Source organism: Lepisma saccharinum, chromosome 11 (assembly GCF_977018435.1).
Source record: "Lepisma saccharinum chromosome 11, izLepSacc3.1, whole genome shotgun sequence".
In the NCBI taxonomy this organism is placed as follows: domain Eukaryota; kingdom Metazoa; phylum Arthropoda; class Insecta; order Zygentoma; family Lepismatidae; genus Lepisma; species Lepisma saccharinum.
In genome coordinates this window covers 65,707,010-65,730,142 of record NC_139239.1, presented here as the reverse complement: position 1 = coordinate 65,730,142, position 23,133 = coordinate 65,707,010, and the positions used below count along the sequence as shown (strand labels likewise).

The 23,133-nt window shown below is 39.0% G+C and overlaps 1 protein-coding gene across 14 annotated transcripts in view; it reads right to left on the bottom strand.

The window, feature by feature from the left end:
* CaMKII (Calcium/calmodulin-dependent protein kinase II) overlaps positions 1-23,133 on the bottom strand; it is a 394,054-nt gene that overhangs the window by 228,111 nt on the left and 142,810 nt on the right. For all 14 annotated transcript variants that reach the window (XM_083131299.1, XM_083131300.1, XM_083131301.1 and 11 more), the window contains exon 2: positions 4,688-4,782. In XM_083131299.1, the coding sequence (XP_082987425.1) occupies positions 4,688-4,782 (95 nt within the window). The remainder of the gene's footprint in view (positions 1-4,687; positions 4,783-23,133) is intronic.

Here is a 23,133-nt window from a genome sequence, read left to right as displayed (position 1 = left end):
CACAGCATCTGGAGAATTTTTCGTTGCATATAGGAATTCTATAGGAAACGCCAACAAGACTAAGATCTATAAAATAATAGACGATAACCTCATCTTCACCAACCTTTCTGATAATTATGATCATATTGTCAATGTACTTTAGTTATCAATCACATATATGGACTGCAAGTTTTACTTTGACATTCTTTCTAATGTCTGGAATTATAAAAGTGAAAATATATTACAGAAATTTGAAGGAACCACAATTTTACACAGACTGAGAATCGTAAATATGAAAGAAACAAGTTTCTAAAGTGAATATTTTTTGGGAGTGGAATCACAAGAACCGAATCCAGAAGTGGGAGTGAACTGTTTGTTAATTTTGCAACTTTTTCTCTTGCAGACTCCAAAATGCACGTACATTCCAGATGATCTGCAAAATGCCCTGACATTTCAATAATTTTTTGCTGACAAGCCAAATTCCCTGACATTTCCCTGTTTTCCAGACGCGTAGCAACCCTGAGTGAGCACGTGCTAAACTTTCGTACGAATCAATTCCTCTCTCAGCTTCTAATCTAGAGACTTCTCACATGACGATATTTATGACCTGCCGGTGTGTGATCCGTGCAGAAGTTTAGCTACATATAAGCACCTACTTGCTTTCTGACAACTTGCTCTTTTCTATTCACATCTAAGTGTCAGCACATGCGCATCACTGGAGCAGGTTGTTGCTGAAGTAGTAGGTGCCGCCTGTGTGTCAGGTTCTCAACTTTTATATTCACACGACAAAAGGTTGAAACTAGACGGGAGAGACCTTCCCTCCTTGCAAGGGAAGAGTGTTTCAAGGAATAGCGCGCTTCGTGTACGATAATTTTTCCACAGAAAACACGTGTAGGCAAACACGAAACAACCATTATAAACACATTAGGTTAATGAATGTTTTGTTTCAGTTGTTTAGAATGAAGTCACGGTTGTTGTAGACAAGGTTCATACTCCATTGCCTGGACTACTCACTAAGTACTCCATTAGAATGTGTGTGCTATGAAGAACTTTTGCCTTAATGTGTAATCCACGCCTACAGGAGGTAAATATTGGTAACTACACTGACAACCACGAAATTAGGAGCATGGGCAGAATGCGCTGCCACATATGGGAAAGAAAAAGTGAGCTCAAGGCAAGAATTGCTGGTTCCCGCACATAATGTGGCAACGGCTGACCTCCGTGGCGGAGTGGTTAGCACAGCGCGCTACGACCCCAGAGAGTCCCGGGTTTCAATCCCGGTGTATAAGTGCTCTTTGTGAGTATCCCTTTATCTATTTCATCATTTCGTCATTCATGCTGACCTTTGAGATTAGCCAAAACTGACACAAAAGTGGTAAATAAACCAATTAATGATGTGGCAACGTTCTCCTTGCAGTGTTGCCTGGTCCAAGCGTCACCTCCTCCGTAGCAGTTCTAAGTGCCATGAAGTAGAGAGCTAACGGTTTTTGCGTGTTGGCAGATGTGGAGTATCATTTATCCACCAAAGAGTATTCTTGCATAGAATAATCGCTACAAGTCGAAGGAACACCATGCAAGGAGCAAGAAACTTCTGAAAAAGGTCGGCTACAGATGAAAGACGACTTGGATGAAATATGTAAAAGCTGTCACAGTCTATATTTTAGTGTGCAGAGAAGCTGCATTCCACTGTTTTTAGAAACTTCGCTGCTATCCTCGTGTGGGAAGATAGGAAAAAAAAACAGCGGGCTTTCGTGGAGGAGTGGACATCGTAATGTGCTACAAAGTCAGAAGTTCCAGGTTCGAGGCGTGGTCAGACATGGATGTATCAATGTGGTTGAGCTTTAAGTTTACTTTATGCACAGATTGATTAATCGGGACTCGGTCTACAGCTTAAAGTGAGATCCGAACCACTATGCACCTCCACCGGGTGTCAAACCAGGAACGCTTGATCACAAGGCCACGACGTACCATTATGCCATCAGGGAGGCACAGAATGTATCAATGTGTTTGTCCATCACCATTTCATCACTTCAGCATTCACCTTCATCGTCGCAGGGTATAGGTGCTGTGAGGCACACAAATGTCGACCTCTTATCCATGTAGTACACCCTTGACTACCTTTTGCAGACTAACGGATCTCTGGCGTCTGGATTCAGGGTCAATATAATCCTCTGTGGACACTGCGTTGTGTCCTGTCCATGTGTACTTGTGATTGTCCCTTCATCAATTTCATCTTAGCATAATTCATCAATCATCACCTTATTAGTGATTATCCAAAGGTGGCAGAAAGGCTAAGTAAATTAAGCCAAATCAATCAAAACTTCATAGTCACGACGTTAAATAACACAAATTCGGAAATAGAAAAGTTTGTGTAAAGTGCACTTCACGTTTTGACAGAAAAATCGGAATTAGATCATCAGTGTAATGAAATATCCGAATCTCTGAAGTGTGAACTGACCCCATGACGTACGATGAAAGAGGAGTATATTTCTCTTTCCTGTTCCTACGAAAAACGACGAACATTATTTCTTGCAATCTTCGCAAAACACAAGAACTGAACAAAATGTAGTGCCGGAGAAAAGGATAATTTTGATTTCGCATGAATCGACAAAGAAAATACCACCTTCCATGCATTTATCAGCTCTGGGTTGGAGATGGTACGGCGGAAAAAACAAACAAAAAAAAAACATCCCTTCCCGGAAAGAGCTCTTTAAAAATTCATTCGCGAAATGCCATAGCTCCAAATCAATATCGACAACGTCGAGGATAATAAGATTGCTTAGCTTTGTTTCCCAGCCAGCACGCATCTGCATTTTTCATAAGAGGCTGGAAGATTCAACCGATACTCCATCCCTTCCCGTATGAAGAAGAATTACCGGCCATTTATACGGGCACGCGCGGCGGACTCTTTTAGAAACGGCTTAAATGTCAACGTGCATCAATCAATACGGAAAGTATCAAAGCTGCTCGTCAAAAATGAACGCCAAAAAAAAACTTCAAAGTTTGCAAACGGGCATTTCACTGGCCATTATGCTTAATTTGGAACCTGGGAACACTTCACTTATTCCGCCTTCTGAAACAATTGCCGTTGCCAGCGTTCTGCACATATTGACTCACGCCTTCCAACGCAGAGTTTCCACTTTCTTCTCTCTATACTCTGTCCTAGATAACTTTAGAGCAAGGGCGCGCATAGCGGCAGAGAAGGGGGGAAATAGAGTGAGCAGAGCGAAGCAGTACACGCTGCTGGGAAGGCTGGTAACTGCAGTCGCATTCCCCTCTCACGTGTTCATTCTGGAGCGTCTCGCGTCACTACTTGCGCAGAGACTTGTTTTCGTTCGTTTGCTCCACAGATAGACGGGACAGAGTATAATGGATCCGCGGGCATTCTACAGGCTCTCAAATAACTACGAAGTAACATTAATTGTTTAGTAGAAAAATTGCAATGTATCCTCTTATATAAAACCCGTAAAACTAAGCATATCTGCCATTCACCAGTAATTGAACTATTATGATACCGTGATCACAGTGCTCCACTCAGAACCCAAGCCACAATTCAGGATGCTATGACTGATATGACCTTTGAAAGTCTGAATCATGCATGACTTAATTTTGGTTCAATGAGATTTGTAATTAAGTTCGCACAGTAGCTATCACGAAATCGATTGTTGGGAAAGATCAATGAGCGGTTGTTAATAATAAATTTACTACGTACCTAGTAAGAAAGGCATTTTCCAGTGAAACAACTCCACTTATATAACATTTCTAGCTTTGCCTAAGTGTAACAGACAAGAATGCATCTGTATCAGTTTTGGATCACGGAAAACGTTAGCTTAAAATGCAACAATTTTGGTTGGTCCAAAACAAAATATTTTATAATTTACGTAACAGTGCAGTCAGTCTGCGCTAGTTGCGACCATTGACGGAAGTACGCATGCGCGAACTGGACAAGTCCATTTGCAAAATAGTGGTGACGTCTTCAAGTAGAACGCAGACTGGGAATAAAATTGGGGGAAAATAGTCTTCGTTCCACTTCGAAATTGTACGTTGTGTGTTGTAACACATTTCACAAATCACAAACACAAAGAGAGTGGTAATAAACAACCGAACGTATACAAACTAAATACAGATCTGAAATCCACAACTTAGTTATAGCACGTGTCCACCTACAATTCGACCAAGGAAGAGAAAACCCCTCATGCTCTGTCGTTGAATTTTCAACCGTAAGCGAGCAGAGGAAGCGTGGGCGATGCAATCAGCTGTTTACCATGTTATCTTGCCTCTCCGTTGTCAAAATGTGTGGAGTTCTTCAACGGATCATTATCACCTTTATTCAGTGCCAATTGTTTTTATCATAAAACCGTACACAGCGAAAGAAAAGACGTAACATTTTACGTTGTTGACTATTTTGACAGAAGTAAGACAGGAAAGTTATAAATATGCCAAAACGAGGAAACTCCTGCACAAAGTAAATGACTGTCCAATTTAGTTCGCACATTTTGCCGGTGTTTCTCTGATCTTGGTAGGTGAACTTCTCCTTTTGCGTTTGGAACAGTAGTTGTTAAGTGCAAACTGAGATGTCATTTTGTTTGTTTGATAGTACAGTTTCAAACAGCAAAATTCACCTAAACTGTTTCAATAAATTACCCAAAATCGCTTACATCTAAATCTATTGTCACGTAGAATGAAAAGAAAAACGGCATGTACTTACCTCTGGCTGACAATTTCTTCGTATTAATGATCTTGGCAGCGAACTCCAAACCCGTAGATTTTTGTACACATCTTCGCACAACTGAGAAAGCACCTCTGAAAAAGAAAGAAATGTCCCCTATGAGTGCAATTGCTACACAATTCAATTACTAAATGTTTGCTAAACAATTTTCTTAAACGTAACAGCAAAGTAATGAAGTTTGCAGTATGGTTAATACCGTACAGTATCGAACAAACATGATAACAGGTAGTACCAATTTAATAGGAGCATTTCTCATGTTTACAGAACAAATAGAGAAGTAGCATAATACTCTGTTTTCGAAATGTATTTCAATACTTCCGTGCCTCCTTTTGACTAGCGTGATGTTACACAGTAAATATCCATATCTACTCTTGATTCCATAATATGGTGCAAAGAAAAAATATAAAACTAGATTACTAGGAAACTGTATCATCTTAATCATTCCAAACCCCAATGCACATGTAAATCATGTAGGAAACAATTTTGTCAATTATGTGTTCTTTTTTGGATTCTTGTGGGGAGAGAAGGGGCTTCAGTCCCCAAAGCTCACTACGCTGGAAATGTATCCGGTATTGGTCCAGGGCGTTGCGGCCATAATAAAAAATAAATAGAACTGGTAATGTACTGAAACACGATACAATGTGAGACCACATACAATGTGTTGCCACTGTGGGAGACATTTCTGCATATTTCACGCCAGTCTTACATTAATATATTCTCACACAGTTCTGTATTTTTTTTCTAATTTTGCATTTTAAAATTTAAAGCAACATAAAATATTAATTTACATTACTAGGTTATTTTTATAAACTACTCTCAATTATTGTAAACTGCAATTTCACAATTAGATGGGTTAGTATGTTTGAGTGAATTTGTAATGCATGTGTAGCACTGAGTCATTAGCACCGTTAAGAAAAAAAATAAGACTAAAGCCTGGACCTTGAAAGAATAGAACTACTGGGAAATTCTCTCGTTCTTTTGAGACGTGCTTAACGTCACAGGGTATTTTAAGATGAAGTTGCATATAGATTACATGTCGGATTTTAAAGCCCAATTAGTTACAGAAGATCATGCTCCTAATTGCTTTTTAGCCTATGGTCTCGCTACATCGTACGATTTTCAGATAAAACTAGAGCATGCACACCAGATATACGACATGGATCCTGGTGGAATATCTCTTTCCACGTTCAATGCGAGTATTTGATCGCGGTGTTTGCTCAAGACTCAGGAGGCTGTAGTTACACAATACGGAAGTTCCCTACATCTGGAAGGAACAGTAAACACCCATCGATCGACTTCTGCTGGCTCCATTGTTTGATTAGGGCATCGCCCGGGTAGCGCTCCGGGCTCTCAAAGGGCCACGGGAAAGGCGAATTCCCTTTATGAATGCTTTTAAATAGAATATTAGCTGGAAAGGGGCGAGTCGCGGCCAAAGAAATCGCGTACCCTGAGAAACTGTTTTTGCCAAGTGCTGCCTCGGCTAGAAGGCTATGCTTCAGGGTGCATCCAGGGAAGCTTCTGCAGACGGAGGTTCATCACGTGTACTGTACCACCACTCGCAGCGTGGTTTTCTTCAGGATGCACTGGCACTATGGCATATGGAGGCTGTCAGGACTCGAAACTACACTTTGATATTTAGGCGCCATTCCGCGGCTAATGAATTACCTTTAGGTGCCATTTGGCGACGCGGGTATAACATACATGTTTTATCCCGGGAATCTGTGGAGCAAGGCCGCGCATAAACACAGAGTAGGGGAGAACACGCTGTTGGAAAGGGTAGTAACTGCAGTCGCTCTTCCCCCTTCACGAAATCCCATTCCCTCTCACGTGTTCAATGGTCTAGCCCTCATGAGTCACAACTTGCGCAGAGACTTGCCTTCGTTCGCTCGCTCCACAGATTCCCGGGATAGAGTATAGGCGCCATTCGAAGAATAACGCATGGCATGTAGGCGTCATTCCGAGAGCATGTAGGCACCCAAGCTGACAATTTAGTCACAAAAAAATATTCAAAAACAAAAATTCAAAGGCCAAAATAGTGTGTATGTCTTTTAGGAGCACACAGCAAGGATAAAATTTATCTAATCTTCCTTTAATAAATAAATTTAATCTTAAAATTTTATTTTATTTAATCTAAATCTTGATCTTACATTTTTCTTCAGATTTCACTTAAAACTTATATTTTAAGTCGAAACTTTCTCATGGCTTCAATATTTTACAGTCCAAGAAACAAACACATTGGTGCTGTGAAGGTAGAGATCCTCCAGACATTCAAATCCGTAGCGGCGATGAAGCTAGAGTAAAAAAAATGACTGGCTGAAGAAATGTAAATTAAATAATCGGAAAATATCAAATAGTTCATGATATTGTATTTAATTTATTCAAAATTACATGAAAATATTCCCATATGTTCATAAGAATCTGAGTGGGTGGTAGAATCGCGAAAAATAGCGATCTGATAGACTAAGTATCGCGCGCCAAACTAAAAGTGACAGCCGATAATTTTGAACACTGGGCGCTACCACCGAGAAACAAGCTGATGTACTAAAGTGTCTTTTGAGTACATACACAACTCGATTATGTTTGTCCAAGCTCGAAAAGCGAATATAAACCATGCAAAAGCCGTGTAGTTTAAACCCACACAAGAAACTTTTCTTTTTAAAATATTAAGCATGTTGAAACTTCCATGCTTAAGCAGTGAAAATGGCAACACCCTCGTTCAGCCCATTCTACGTCGACGTAGCTCAAGAAAGTAGGTGCCGTAATTGTGAATTTTTAACACAAATGTGTATATGCATGCTCGCAAATAGAGCACTAATTTCAGAGAATTCTAAGCGATAGAGGAAAGGTTGATACCATCTTTACCCAGCTCTTGTAGCTAAAATGACACTGGAAACGATACTCCAGTTGTTCACCAAAGGAAAGACATCGATGACCATGGACAACGTAGACACGGAAACATACCATTCTAGATGATACCTATTGGTGAAGAAGGATGATCTTGAGAAGACCAAAACCAACCTGACGTACACCCCTGTCCATATAAACGTGACACATTCTTCAACTGTTCAATTCTATGAACAGGATGATCCCTATTGGTAAAGAAGGATGCTCTTGAGAAGACCAAAACCAAGCTGACGTACACTACTGTTCACATAAATTTGCGCACTTTTTGGGGTTGAACAGTTGAAGAATGTGCCACTTTATATGAACAGGAGTGTACGTCAGCTTGGTTTTGGTGTTCTCAAGATCATCCTTCTTTACCAATAGACATCATCCTGTTCATAGAGTTGAACAGTTGGAGAATGTGTCACTTCATATGAACAGAAGTTTACAAATAAACACCGAAACGGGCAACTTGCTACTTATACTATCGAGACACGAAAGTGATCGACACGAACGCTTATTATAAATCGAAACGAGACAGAACGAGAAAGGCGCTTACAAATCGAGGCGAGAAAAGGATTCTCGATACCAACCCTATTGTTGCCGAATGTTTCTTTACTGTTTTGAAGTGCAAAACGAGAAAAAATCCTAATACAAACGACATCTGTGATAATTCCATGTAAACAGAACAAGATTCCCAGAATACATGAACACCCAACCGTTGCCCCGCCCTCGAAACTACGAACGGTCCACGATGTGATCTAGCCAACGGCACCGGCTCCCAGCGTTTCCTGGCACTGAGCTCACTAAATCGTAATCCAATTTCAAGTAACACGACGCCTCCGGAGTCGAGAGTCTTGTAGTCATCGGGTCGCATTTCTCCCGGGAGGCGCTGACACTCAACAGAAGACGAGGAGATTTTGCTCTAGCCTCCTTTTGCCATGAGATCTAATGAGACAAGCTTCAACTTTCATGGAAGGTCTTTGGAAAAGTTCACCGAGAAACCTTCCACTGCTTCGGATAAATGTCAGACAATCGGAGCACTTAGTTTCGAGGGCTGACCGTACACCGAACTAACCTATTAAAGTGCTGCGAAGCAAGAGTTCCTAGTTTCGAATATTAGTTATTGAAAGAATGTTTGGGAGTGTTCCTCATGCATTAAATTTGTGCAACACTTGGGAGCGTATTGAGACAAGCCTCGGTCTCATGTCAAATCTTTGGTGTGATACGCGTATTACATTTAAAATACCTAAATCAAACTACTTTACTGTGAGACGTCTTCAGATATACTACTAGGGACGGCCAAAACTATACGGATTCCGGAAAATTTTAAATCCGGATAGTAAAAAAAAAAAAAAAAAATTTCGATTTGGCCATCCAGATCATTTATAGATATATCATGTACAAAAACGAATCTATTAGTGTTATCACACCGCGCTACGAAGCAACGGGTCCCGTGTTCGTATCCCGACCTGGGTATGTTCTGTCCCTTAATCAATTTCATCATATCGTCACTCATCATCATCTTCATGATTAGCCAAAAGTGGCATAAATACGAAGTAAAATAAATCAAATAAAAAAAATAAAAATCAATCCACTAGTGGCAATTACGAACTTGTGCTACGCGGTTGAATTTATTCAGGCTAAAACTAAGTTTTTAGAGGGTTCGTAGCATCGAACGAGACAAGGAGGCAAACAGATTTTTCCATTTGAATAAAGTTCATCATTTAGGCCTTTGACTAACGCATCACCAGTTCCGTTTAGTAACCTTGATGTCGAGTCATTGGTGCCTTTATTAGCGCTCAAACAATTTTGTACGAATGGATCCAAATATCATGATGAAAAAAATATCAAGAGAAGTTGTTTGTCTTCTATACGCTGCGAAAGCATGAGCTGTAGTACATTGTAAAAAAAGAGCATTGACCGAGAACAAGGCAGGCATTTACATCCCGAGACGAGACCGAGACTGCGAAAGTCTTGCCTCGAGAACTTCCCTATTCAACATAGGCATAGGGCCACGGAGAGCTCAGCCCCTATCGACAGTACCCACCCTCATCCACGTGTCCTGGTGGTTATTTGTTTATTTCTTTAGATTTCCTATCTTTTTCGTTTTCTTCGTAGGAGAATGAATGAAGTGTTAAATTGCCTTCACCGATAGAGATCAATGATAAATAAAAGTAAAAGCATGCGCTGATTGCCTCTAAAGTAATTTTCCGCATATGTTGAAACTCAATTCAAGTTTCATTTTACTTTTAATTTCTGCACGGACTGTTTAGATTCTGTATGTATAATGATTCGATTTGCTTTTTGTTATTTATCGTTGCTTTTCTGCTACGTTTAGCTAATCACTTGTGTGCGCTGTTCAATATCAATCACCGTGGGAGAAAATTGTTTTTGGGTATTTTTCAATTTAACTAAAAATCGCTTCAGATAAACTAGATTATTGGATAAATGAGTTTTTAGTGTATGCGAAATTTCTGCAATTTATCCCCTCCCCCCCCCTCTCTCTCTCTCACACACACACACACACACACACACACACACACACACACACACAAATTCAAATTCGTACATATTCCCAAAGCAAGCCGTCCCAAAACGTATCAAGGAAACTACGTCCCTAAACATCTTTCTTCCGTAATTTCCCTAGTTGATTCACAGATGATCCAGCATCGACAACCGAACCAGAGGGAGGGGTCAGACACGAAAAGCATGGATGGCGCCCCGCCCCGTATTAAATCCCATAGCATCAGGTTGCCTAAGCAACCATTACGGAAACACGTCATGTAGAAAATTGACATCTGAGCAACTAAGAATGCGCATCCATGGTTGCCACCTGGTCGAAAATTTCAATGAGCATCTTCATTTTATTCAGTTTCCAATCTTACCGCGCTCGATTCTTTTCTCCACTCTAGCTGTAGAAATATTTGCGAACATCGAATCTACTCCATACAAGAATCTTCCGTCACGTCACGTCAGGAAATGTCGCACAAGCTTCCCATCTATTTTAATGCGTGGCGATCACGGGGTTTCGCTTTTGTTTGGATGGGAAGTATAAAAGTCAGTCAATTCGACAATGCTTTTAGCAGTTTTACTGTCCTGTTGTTTGTGTGTGCGAGTACCTCCGTGTGCACTATCTAGCTTAATGGATTAATTATTAAACAGTGGTCCCGTTGCCGCGCCATCTAGGGAATAAACTAATGCCGAACCAACCAGTGGAAAAAAAATCTATCTTGCTTGCACTGCCAACTCCTGCACACTTTCACGTTACAAAATATGTACGTATAGCGAGGCGAGGATGCTTGCCCAGTTTCTTTAGTCTTCAGTTTCGAGGGTCGTATGCATATTTCTCTTAATTAAAATACCTCTCAGTATATAATCGTGTAATGAAACGAACCTTTAATATATATTCGGTTCGTTTACACGGTTAAAAAATACATAAATGTTAGTGTCAAATTATACAGACTGCGTATGTAATTAAACAAAACAGGGTTATGAAAACATAATCCCTTGACTTTTCCACGTTTTCCAAGCATGCTGAAATGCATTTCCAAATCGCTCTAAAATGTTTTAATTTATTTTGATTATCTTCACAGCATATCGTCTCAGCACTATTAGTTTAGCTTTAGGGGATCGTAGATAGGCTACATGAAAGCCAGACATTCAAAGCTTATTCGCAGCGAGAGGTGCATTGTAAGAGAAGGGGGTGGGGGGTGGTATAGCTCTGAAAAGCAACGACAACACTCAAACAGCAAGGGGACTAGCCCTGTGAAATAAGAACACGCACACTTTCAAATTAACACTTGACTGAACAGGCGGGGCGAGGAAAGACTTAGGAACGTTCGTTTACCTGTAGCGCCGTTGGAAGTTCTGATCCCTGATGTCCTGGCTTCGACGGTGTCCTAATCTGTAACAAAACGAACTACGAAGCGTACTCGGTTTCTCCCAAAACTGGCCTAACGTAATCCCGATTTCTAAACGATCACTTATTAAACGTAATTCTCTCCTTTTCCTTTGACTTTGATTATTTAGCAGCTCAGTTACTACGACTTAACTTCGATGTACAACAGATAGTAATCCAGCGCCATTCTGGAGCTTACTGACAATTACTGCATTCGCTGAAAGTCTTAAGGCAACAAAGAACGAGATTTTCTCACGCCGGCTATTTATTCGGAATTTGAACATTTGATCGGTAAATCCATTGCCTGAGCGCAACGGCGATTCTGATGAAAAACGCTGATTTCCTGATTTTCATATTGTGCCGGCCTAATGCAATGTCAGCGAAGTTTTTCCAACTCCGCTGAAGGTCGCTGTCGTGATTAGCTTTTAAGAAGCTCTTTTCCAATGCTTCAGTGGGACCCTTTTTATAACATGATTAGCTTATTTATTTATGATGGCCGGGTCCTAGGTTCGACTCACGCCTGCGGCGTGATACGATATTTTTGGTGGTTAAAATATGAAATCAATGACCCCAATTGCGACAAACATAATTTTTTAGTATTTTGATTTACAACACTGCAGCAAATCATGATTCTGAAATATGTGTAAGATATATATTCACTGCAAGTACACCTCCATGTTTAATATTCCCCGATTTTTTCACATTTATGTATATCGTTATAAAATTCCTGACGACTTTCCATGACTTTTTCGGCTAATGGAACCCTCACAACACAAAATTAATCTCCTGTGATGTGCATGTAATGTTAAGCGAAATAAAAGATTCATTCCATTGTAATTTTTCATGGATGTGGGGCAATGAAAGAAAAAGCAAGAAACTGCAGAAAAGTTCACTAAGAAAGCTACTTGCTTTAGCTTATAAAAGTTCTTGAATAGTTAGTTTTCAAGTCCATTTCACTCACAGAAGATATTTTGGACTTTCAGTTTTCAGTGTAATGTGGGTTATTAACATCTGAAATGCCCCCCCCCCATAAGTTCACTGTGCCAGTGCAGCCTGCTGATCTATAGTGTATATACAAGATATGTCTGTTTACAATTTACAATAAAAGACTCAATATGCCAAAACATTTTCTTATTCTCAGATGGCAACCGTGAAAACTAAAGCTCGCTAATGGAATGCTGACAGAAAAGCGCAAGATTTTCTGCATGCTGGACCTCCAATCCCACGAGGATCTTCAGACTTCTTTGCCATTTGGAAGCGGAGGAAAAAAAGACAATACAAAGCCGCATTTAATTAAGACAAAAAGCACGACAGATCAGATCTCCCTACAAAAACAAAGTTTCCTTTTTCGCCTCAAATCATTTACAGGTATCTAATCAAAATATTAAATTCCCCTTCATGAGTTATATTTTTATAAAAACCTGTTAAAGCACACGTACAGTTAATGGCAAATGGATTGATTGATTGAGATGGTGTTTTAAGTCCACTTTATGCATAGTAAGGCTAATCGGGACTGGACCTACAGTTTAAAGTGAGATCCGAATCACTATGTGCCTGTACTAGGAATCGAACTCGGGACCCCTTGATTACAAGGCGACGACGCTACCACTGCGCCATCGGGAAGGCCCTAATGGCAAATGGAATAGTAGGCAAATTGTTACATGTCATTTTCATTTGCTTTATTTTCTGGAATTCAAAATTTAAAAATTGAAATGAAAACTCAAATCAAACAGATGAAAATTTCTGCTTCCACATCAGTATAAAAACGACAAAGAAAAATAATGGAAATAATTTTGCATTGCAATAACCATCGGTTGTAGGCCTGTATGGGTTTCAAAAGATGTGGTGTGTTGCACAAAGGAAATCTACATAGTACAGCCGATTTCAATTATTTATGAAAATAATTGACTAATATATTTCGGAACTTAAAGCATGAATTCGGGATTTCGTAAATAACTTCTTGTATTTGTATCATCTTACTGTACATATATTTTTTGCTCTTATTAATGGCGACAATGAGGTTAAATGATTAGATTAAATTTAATGATTGATTGATTGATTGATTGATTGATTTGGTGTTTTAAGCCCACTTTATGCACAGTAGGGCTAATCGGGACTGGACCTACAGTTTTAAAGTGGGATCCGAACCACTACGTGCCTCCACCGGGTATCGAACCCGGGACCCCTAGATTACAAGGCGACGACGCTACCACTGCGCCATCGGAGAGGCCTCAGATTAAATTTAAGAACACGCTCAAAGGAACACCCATGAAAACACCAAAACTCGAACCTGGAACACTCCCGTGAGATCTCAAGTCCAGTATTCAACGCGCTCGGTCGGACACCGAGGTGGCTTTTTTTTTTTTTTTTTTTTTTTTTAAAGTAATTTCGTTTCACCGTTAGTACGTAACAGTTGGGCTGAAAAGTTCGTAGGCTAACATAGTAAAAAATATTTTTTTGACAAAATTCGATTTTATTATTCAATATAGTTGCCTTCGAGGGCGATACAACGATTATAGCGGTCATACAATTTTTCGATGCCATTTTTATAGTACGATTTCTCTTTAGCCTCAAAATAGGCCTCAGTTTCGGCGATTACCTCTTCATCAGTGCTAAATTTCTTTCCAGCGAGCATTCTTTTAAGGTCTGCAAACAGGAAAAAGTCACTGGGGGCCAGATCTGGAGAATATGGTGGATGCGGAAGCAATTTTATTACGGTTGAATATCGCTAAACATTGCTCCGAATCATCAAAACGTTGTTGCTTTTGATCGATTGTGAGCACGCGCGGCACCCATTTTGCACACAGCTTTCGCATGTTCAAATATTCATGCACAATATGTCCAACACGTTCCTTTGATATTTTTAAAGTCTCAGCTATCTCGATCAACTTCACTTTACGATCATTTAAAATTATTTTGTGGACTTTTTTGATGTTTTCGTCGGTAACAGCCTCTTTGGGGCGTCCACTGCGTGCATCGTCTTCGATGCTCATTTCGCCTCGTTTAAATTTAGCAAACCACTTCTCAACGGTTGATTTTCCTGGTGCAGAGTCCGAATAATGTTTATCAAGCCAAGCCTTGGCTTCAACAGTAATTTTTTTCGCCAAAAAGCAATGCTTTATTAACACACGAAATTCTTTTTTATCCAGTTTTTCACAATAACAAAAGCTGCTTCACTCACAATGCTATATCTCACGAACTAATTATCCGGCAGCTGTGAAATTTAAACACGTATCTTTTGAAGGTTAGTACTAAGTAAAAATCACATGGATTTAATTCTAGTAACGCCATCTATGAGTCAGCCTACGAACTTTTCAGCCCAAGTGTTATACACAATAAACATATTCGTTGAACTTCTGTACCTGATTTAGTTTAAATTATTTAACACACTGTGCTTTCTGTTGAAAGAAAAGAAGAGGAAAGTTTGCCAAAATTTGGTAATTAGAAAAAATAACAAGCCACACGTCATGTCTACAAGTGTTAGCAAACATTTAATTTACAATTGAAATTGAGGTCATAATTTGGAAATCGCATATACAGGGTGTTTCAGAAATACTTTTACAAACTTTCAGGGCTGGTTCCTGAAACCAAAACAAGAAAAAAGTTCATATAAACATATGTCCGAAAATCCTTAGTTTCTCAGTTATTAATGAAAGAACATAATGACACATCTGTTAGACATTGTCAACTTATTAGCAAATGTTGAAACTGTCAATAACTCAGAAACTCATGATAAATGTTCAAAATGCCCTCCTCTTGTTTCCACACATGCATGCACGCGTCGGATCATGGACCGGCGCACACTTTCATACTCCCACACGGTGTCGAACGGTTTCGCAGGCTTCCATGACACGTTCATGAAGTGTCTCTGTATTAGGAATGTCAACTGCATAAACCATTTGTTTTAGGTGGCCCCACAGATAGAAATCCAAAGGATTGAGGTCGGGGGAACATGCAGGCCATGGAACTGGTCCTCCCCTACCTATCCATCTGTCATGGTAGATATCAGCCACTACATCTCGAACAATGAGACTGATATATGCTGGAGACCCATCATGCATAAACCACATGCTTCTTCTTATTTGCAAAGGCAAATGATGGATTGTACCTTGAAATGCGTTGAACGTAAACTTTCATTAATAACTGAGAAACTAAGGATTTTTCGGACATATGTTTATATGAACTTTCTTTCTTGTTTCGGTTTGAGGAACCAGGCCTCAAAGTTTGTAAAAGTATTTTTGAAACACCTGTATATCGTTTGTTTCTTGCGGAAACCTCAAAATTTCGAAAAACAGCTATCAAGAAATTCATTCCCGTGCCGAAAACCCCGCCAAGTTTTTAAAAATTATACAATCTGATAGGAGAGTAAGAATTTAGGAAAATATTGAACGTCAAACGTTATTCAACATAAAGAAGGGTTAAAATAGGGTCTATCGATTACTCAAGCAGTGATTAAAGAGTAAGTTTCAATTTATACTGAAGAAAATGGGGGGAATCCGAAGATCATCACAAATACATCAAAAATTGCTCAACTATCTCCTTTTCCCTTTGAGTCATCTTTTGTAAATTATTCTCTTGGACAACATTTTGGCTATATGTCTGAGTTTTCGTGTTCCAGTTTGCCGATGTTTCCCTTTTTTGTCTTCCCACTCCACGACGAATGTCTGGCGATTCCGCTATTCTCGCGGCAAAACAAATCTCAGATAAAAACGTCCGAAGGGAACGCGATTAGCATACCAATTTGGCTGTCTACAGTTCCTACGATGAAAAATGGATGTTACCCTTTTTTTCTGGCACAGCCGCGGTGAGACAATCGGGAAGGATGTGTCCGTGCAGAAAGCTATGTAAAAAACTTCGTTCAGCCGTAAAGACAAGGATGTGTTCTCATTAATCCCTCACGTGAACGCTTGTACAAATGAGTACTGTTGCAAAATTCCACGAGAAAACTCTCTCTTACTCTGATTACTCGCGGATTGGCACCAAATGCCTATTTTGTTCCCGTAGAGAGGTTCTTATGCTTACAGAACAGAAATCAGTTTCAAGTTTGATCAATCATTGTGTGTAAATCCTCTTGCATCTAAAATGGCATATTTCATTATTAGTACTATAAATGACCATTTTATTAAATATCCAGAAAACATTTCAATTGTAAAAAGTATGTTCTTTGCCCTCCTTATTCCATGGGTAGATTAAGGGTTTCAGGGGAAGGTGACTGATAATGGCTAGAAATTAAGTTCAGTCTTCAATCAACATACGGATAAAGTTGATATCATTGACGCCATCTTGAATGTGCATACTAGGTGACAGCAAGACAAAAATTTCATCCTTCCGCACCTCGAGAGAAACCATATATTATTAAATTAGTCATTAACGTTATATATTTTATTGTACCGTATTTGGATAAGAGCTTTAGAATTCTAGGTTTTCAATATGCACAGTGTTATAAGTGAATGTTTATTATATGCCTTTGAAGAATGTTATTGCCTGCAATTCTGCCCCTTTTCCACATTTTAGTGTCTTTTTAGTACCTAGAAATACGGGTTCTGGTAATAAAACAATAATTAATATCAACAGAAGAACCATCAAACTCTGAAGACGACAAATTATTTTTTTCTGCCTTTTACTGCTGAGATCGCCAGACCACCCATCCCCTTATGATGGATTCTCTGCCACACATCTCAAAATTCAAGCTCCAATGATAATTTACATGATATCCTCGCATAAGTTCCTGTGTGTTTATACATAATCAAATATGCATTAAAATATCTCAATCTTCATTCTATAGATTTTGTAATTCACGTTTTTAAGGCTAAATAGACATGATAAAATATATTACATCCTTAGGCCAGCCGCACACCAGATCTGACACGACGAGTCACTTTGCTTCAGACAAAACGAAACAAATATTAATTATTCTTATCAGTGTTTTTTTCTGGAAAGAAAGTTTACGCTACAAGTTAGTTTGTTGTTATTATTTGTTATTGTGCTTATCATAAGAACTGCTCTAAATATTGTGGTATATAAATGATCATTAGACCTCGGATTTTAGGTTTTTAACATATTTTTTTTCCTTTGCAGGTAAATGAGAAATAAAAAGTTACATCAGCGTTTCATTAAAAAGTACAACAACTGATGAAGTTTTATAGTGCCTAAAATAACCTATTTTGCTTGTTAGAACCTATTTTAGGTTTTTGTGCCCAAATCAAACCTTTTCTTAGGTTTTGTATATTTTTTAAGGTTTTATATTATTGTTACATCACACAGAGGTATTTGTTCGGTTTCGTAACGAAAAAATTCAATGACTAACTTGTTTAAAGCATACTCTAGAGAGCAAAATTGCTAATGATACAAGTATTAGTTTTACAATTAGTGGATCATTTTGAAAATGATGCATAGAAATAAACATTTGGTTAGAAAATTAATATTTTTGATGGTTATATATCTATTAAAATTTCTCACGGTCCCTTTGAATTTTCTTTTAACAATTGTATCTAATTAGTATTTTTCAGGAACAATGAACCATTTTAAGTTCTCTGGAACCTTCTTCAGGATTCTGTTAGTCTAATTTAATATTTTTAAAAACCTATTTTAGGATTTTTCGAACCTATTTTAGAATTTTTCGAACCTATTTCAGGATTTATAGAACCTATTTTAAGAAACTAAAAGTACATTTTTAGAACCTAAAAATACGAGGTCTAATGATCATGCATACATGTACTCACACACACACACACACACACACACACACACACTTCTTTCCTTAAAATAAAATTATTTTAGTTTCGTTCTCACATATAAAGGTTACCGCATATAAAGTAAATGTATAAACACAAGATCTAGGACATCTGTAATTTCAGGAAATTAGGTTCTCATTTGCATCTTAAACGAATAGCACTCACAGCAATATATTATATTTTTCTACATTTCCACCGACAAGAGATAAATTTAGTTTTTATCCATTTCATCTATTCTTTAGAAGAATTAATGTAACAAAGAATGGACTTTTGTATGGTAAAAAAAAAGTGTTCCCCTGTGCTTAGCACCACGCCATGAAGGCGTATAGGGGGTGCGGGGGTAACGCCCCACACTTTCTTGATCCGGTCGTGAGTAGGGGTGATGTGATCATCATCACGCCCCTGACCGCCTTTACCCCCAGGGTTTCCCCCAGGAACCCATGTTATTCGACGCTGGATGGGCGCCGGGGCCGCTTCCAACGTTAGAAAAGTTCCCGGATTTGAACCGGCCGGGGATCGAACCCGGGACCTCTGCATTAAATAAATAAAATGGATGTCCAATGTCGCAGCAGGAACTGAGTTTTGCCAGAATGGAGTTCCGGTGCATTGCGACTCACTTTAAAAGCTGCTTCCCTCCAAAAAAGGAAAAGGTTTAATTCGCGTGCTGCAACCACATAGTTATTCGAGAAATAAATATCAAACTGCCCTGAACATAGTTTTCTTGTACATTTTATGAAATGTTTTGTACTTTACAAGATAATTTCTAATAAGTCTATTTCTTTCACGTAATGTAATTCATCTCCTGAGCCACCTCATTCCATAGCACATCAATTATGTCCTTATTAAGGAAAGGTATCGGGCATGCGCAGAGCGTTTTGTCGCACCGTGCTCCTCCGAAACCAAATTCCCGGGACCTTCACTATTTTGTCTCGATGTGCCTCGAGTCCATTGTATCGTCTGGTGTGCGGCGGCTGATAAGAGCACCATGTTAAAGGTTCCTTCGAGTCGGTTTGCAACAAAATGACTCTTCGGGACTCGTCGCGTCGGATCCGGTGTGCGGCTGGCCTTACAATTGCGGCCCGAAAATTCCACAATATGTTTCTCGTTCCTCGTCTATATCTAGGTGTGCGAGTGTGTATTATTAGTGCTCATAACAGCATACGCCAAAATACAGCACTGTGGTCGCACAGTAAATTTCAATATGACGTACGAATTACATTACGTTAGGGTGAACAACTAAATACAATTTTTTGTAAACTATGATTGACACACAAGTGTTACACACATTAAAAAGCACGCGTGGAAAATTAATACGTAAAATAAACCCGGTAAAAACTAATAACGTACTTTCAGACGTTGCTTTGTCTATGCATACACAAATATATACACACACAACGAATATAAATAACGCACACAATGAAAGTCAGAAAAACTCCGAAATCATCCTTAAAATATACTCATACGCATTGTGGCTGTTCAGTTCATATATCTTATATGCATGCGTTGTTTTAGACAAATTTTCAGACCAGTTTAAATTAATAGGTTGACCGTGGCTGGACCTACAATTTAAGGGGAGGATCCGAACCACCTATGTTCCTCCACCCGAGACCCCCCTCTATTATAAAGGGGGCGACGTTACCATTAACCCATCGGGAAAGGTCTTACTATTATAATTATGTTACATACAGCCAATTATGACCAAAGTAATATCACGATATGTAGATGCGTGTATGCCTGAAAGATCATTCGTATATAATGTTCCGACTTTCACACGAGTATTTCTATTTTTGCAGTTTTTTCAGTCGAAAATTCAGTTTCATAGTATGTTGTAAATGACAGACTTAAATATAAGATTGTCTCGTGATCGTGTAAAGCACGTGATAATACAAAAGGTGAAAATCAAAAGATGCATGAATATAAACCGTAAGAGTTAAAACCAGAATATTTACAGATTTTTCTCACACTTCTCTATGCTATATTTAACAGTTTCTGGGGAGGGGGGTATAGAACGGATTAAAGAGAATATATTATTGAGAATACTCATGAATAACGATACAGAATCATAAACACTTTTCCCTAGATACCGTTGATAAGCCACCTCCAAAACTCTGCATCTATGAATATTAATAAGCAAAGATAATTAATAATCGTTAGGTGTGGAAAAGCATCACTAACAAAGATTTTCCTCATTGGCTGCTCTTAACGAACACAAATTAGGTATTTCTATTTTTATGCTTTCGAACATGACAAACTAGTGTAGCAATCTTCCTCCGAGAACAACATTCCCGTGCATTGATTGGACTATTTGGAGGATAACATTGTTCTTTCAGAGCAAAGTTCTCTGTCTGCAAAATCTGAAATTACACTCTTTTCTTTATTTCCAATTACGAATTTCTTTCTATATATATATAGCAAAGTAATAGTAGAATGGAGGTGATAACATAACAATCCGCCATAACGATCCAGGATTTCGAGGCAGATTCTCTGATTTCTGTATTCCGCACGTTAACCCTTGGTTCCATGTCAGCCACGTTTGCAAACACACTGATTTCAACACGCCTACGCAACGCACATAGGCTTCTTTGTAACAGCTATACGAAAAAAATATTTTCGCATTAATAGATATATGTGCCCAATTTCCAGTCGTCGTACTAACATAACAATTAAGTTATTCTATTTCTTTCTGGCACTACTTCCCACGGCAAATCTTCCCAACTTTTCAGGGGTGTAAGGGGGTGACCTTTTGAGAAAGCATCCAAAATTCAACCTCATCTGGACCCATAGCAAGTATAATCCTCTATGGAACTTATGTTCTGTCTGTGTGTGTCTGTGATTGTCCCTTCATGCATAGTTCATCTTATCAACATTCGTCCTCATATTCGCAATTAGTGAAAAGTTGCAGAAACGCGAAGTAAAATAAAATAAATCATTCATTCATCCATTTCAGCCCTTGTCTTCCTTGTTCTTACATATATGTTTTTTGTAAGTATTCCACTAGATACTTAGTTCCCCTAGCCAAGTTTTAGTCTAATTTTTGTTACCCTCCTATTACATTTTCCCGTTACTGCCCTTATAATTGGTCGTTATATATTCCTTATGATTTCAGTTGTGCACTAGAGAGATTCTGTCAAGGAACTTCTACCTAGGAGTAACAAGTAGCCTTAAAAATGCACATATAACGAGTGACTTATAAATAATTGGTTTAAAGTACATTCTCATGTAGATTCAGCATAATCTATCATGAATATTCTGTTAACATTGATGTTTCGTAGCTACACAAATTGAATTCCTTACATTCTGGTCACAGACAGGTCGAATCGGGTTTTCACAGCCGAAGTAAAGAATATGACCTTAAAGGCATGGTTCCAGACAGGTATTGTAGAACACAATCTACGAGGTCTTCTTCCCATGTGAATTCCTTTATTGCTTTGCTTCCAGGTAGACAAGAGAAGATTGGAGAAAGGTGGAAGCAGGATACATACAGTCATAGAATCAAGACATAACAAGATCAATCCTCGCCGGTTCGAATACCCTACGCAGAACTCGTCAACCATCTGTCTATTGCATGTTCCACCCTGCCACCTCCCAATATCTCCTTTCAACATCCACTCGGGTCCACAGCAGAGGGAGGGATATGTGCTTCGTCAATATCATCGCAACGCATTCTATTCAGGAGGAGACAGAAATCAGGAAACTATTCAGGGATCGATAAAAAAGAAATATTCGAATGCAGTGCACTGCTTCTTCCCGGAAACGTAAGCTGATCACTACTCCTCTTGTCAGTCTTCATACAAAATGAGAAAATTAAGATGCGAGGACAGATATTACATTTTAACGTGTGCGTCTAGAGATGGTACCTAGAAGCCTGTGTACAAACCGAGAATAGAACGAGACCAGACTTTTCGAAATTTGTCGAGACGAAACGAACATCTGTAAAATCGAGATGGATTTTGCATTTTGCTATACTATCATGTAATCTTCGAAAATCAAAATTAATTTTCTATGAGAATTCAGACATGCCAATATATCTATCTATCTGTGATCGTGTAGGCAACCGGAGCATGATGTTGACCACCTCAGCTGCAAACAAGACCTAAATCCAGAATGTGTGGGGACCTGTCTCCACATCCTCAGTGTACCTTCAGGGCGCAGCGCAAAGGAAAGATCAAAACTAATGAAGAGTGGAAATACTGTATATGGACTAATTGACTTATTGATTTGGTTTATTTTACCTCGCTTTTCTGACACCTTTAGCTAATCGCGAAGATGAGGATGAGTGCTGCTATGGTGAAATTGATGAAGGGACACTCACAAAGAACATCCACGCCCAGGCCAGAATTCGAAACCGGGACCACTGACATCGTAGAGCGCTGTGCTGACCACTCTAACGCGTAGGCGAGCTATAGTGAACTAAGTTATATTTTATTTACATATATACATAAGAAAAATAGGGAATTCAAAATCATCATTCCTGCAGGCTTAAAGACACACCTTTGTCAATGTACAGACGTCACTTGGCCCTTCATGAAGTTCCACTCTTCGATCACCAAGCATTGAAAATAACCTGAATCTTATGTGCAGGAAAAAGTGTGCAACTAAAATACAAATTTTCAGAACACTTCCAACAGAAGCCTTAATATTCCCTCAATTGCTCTTGAAGCAAAATTTTTCATTTTTCCAGGTTGAATGGCCCACCTTGCATTATATATTATTGACCATTCAATCTAGAAATAGTGGACTGTTCTGCAAAACGCACGCAGATGGTCGCCATTACTATGAAGAGGGAGAACTCCGATTGATCTTCTGAAACATTTATCACATCGCACGCGAGATACTCCTTGAAAGTATGTCACGGACACGACCACCTTTCTTTTTTTTAATACGTAGAAGAGTAATAGAACATGGTA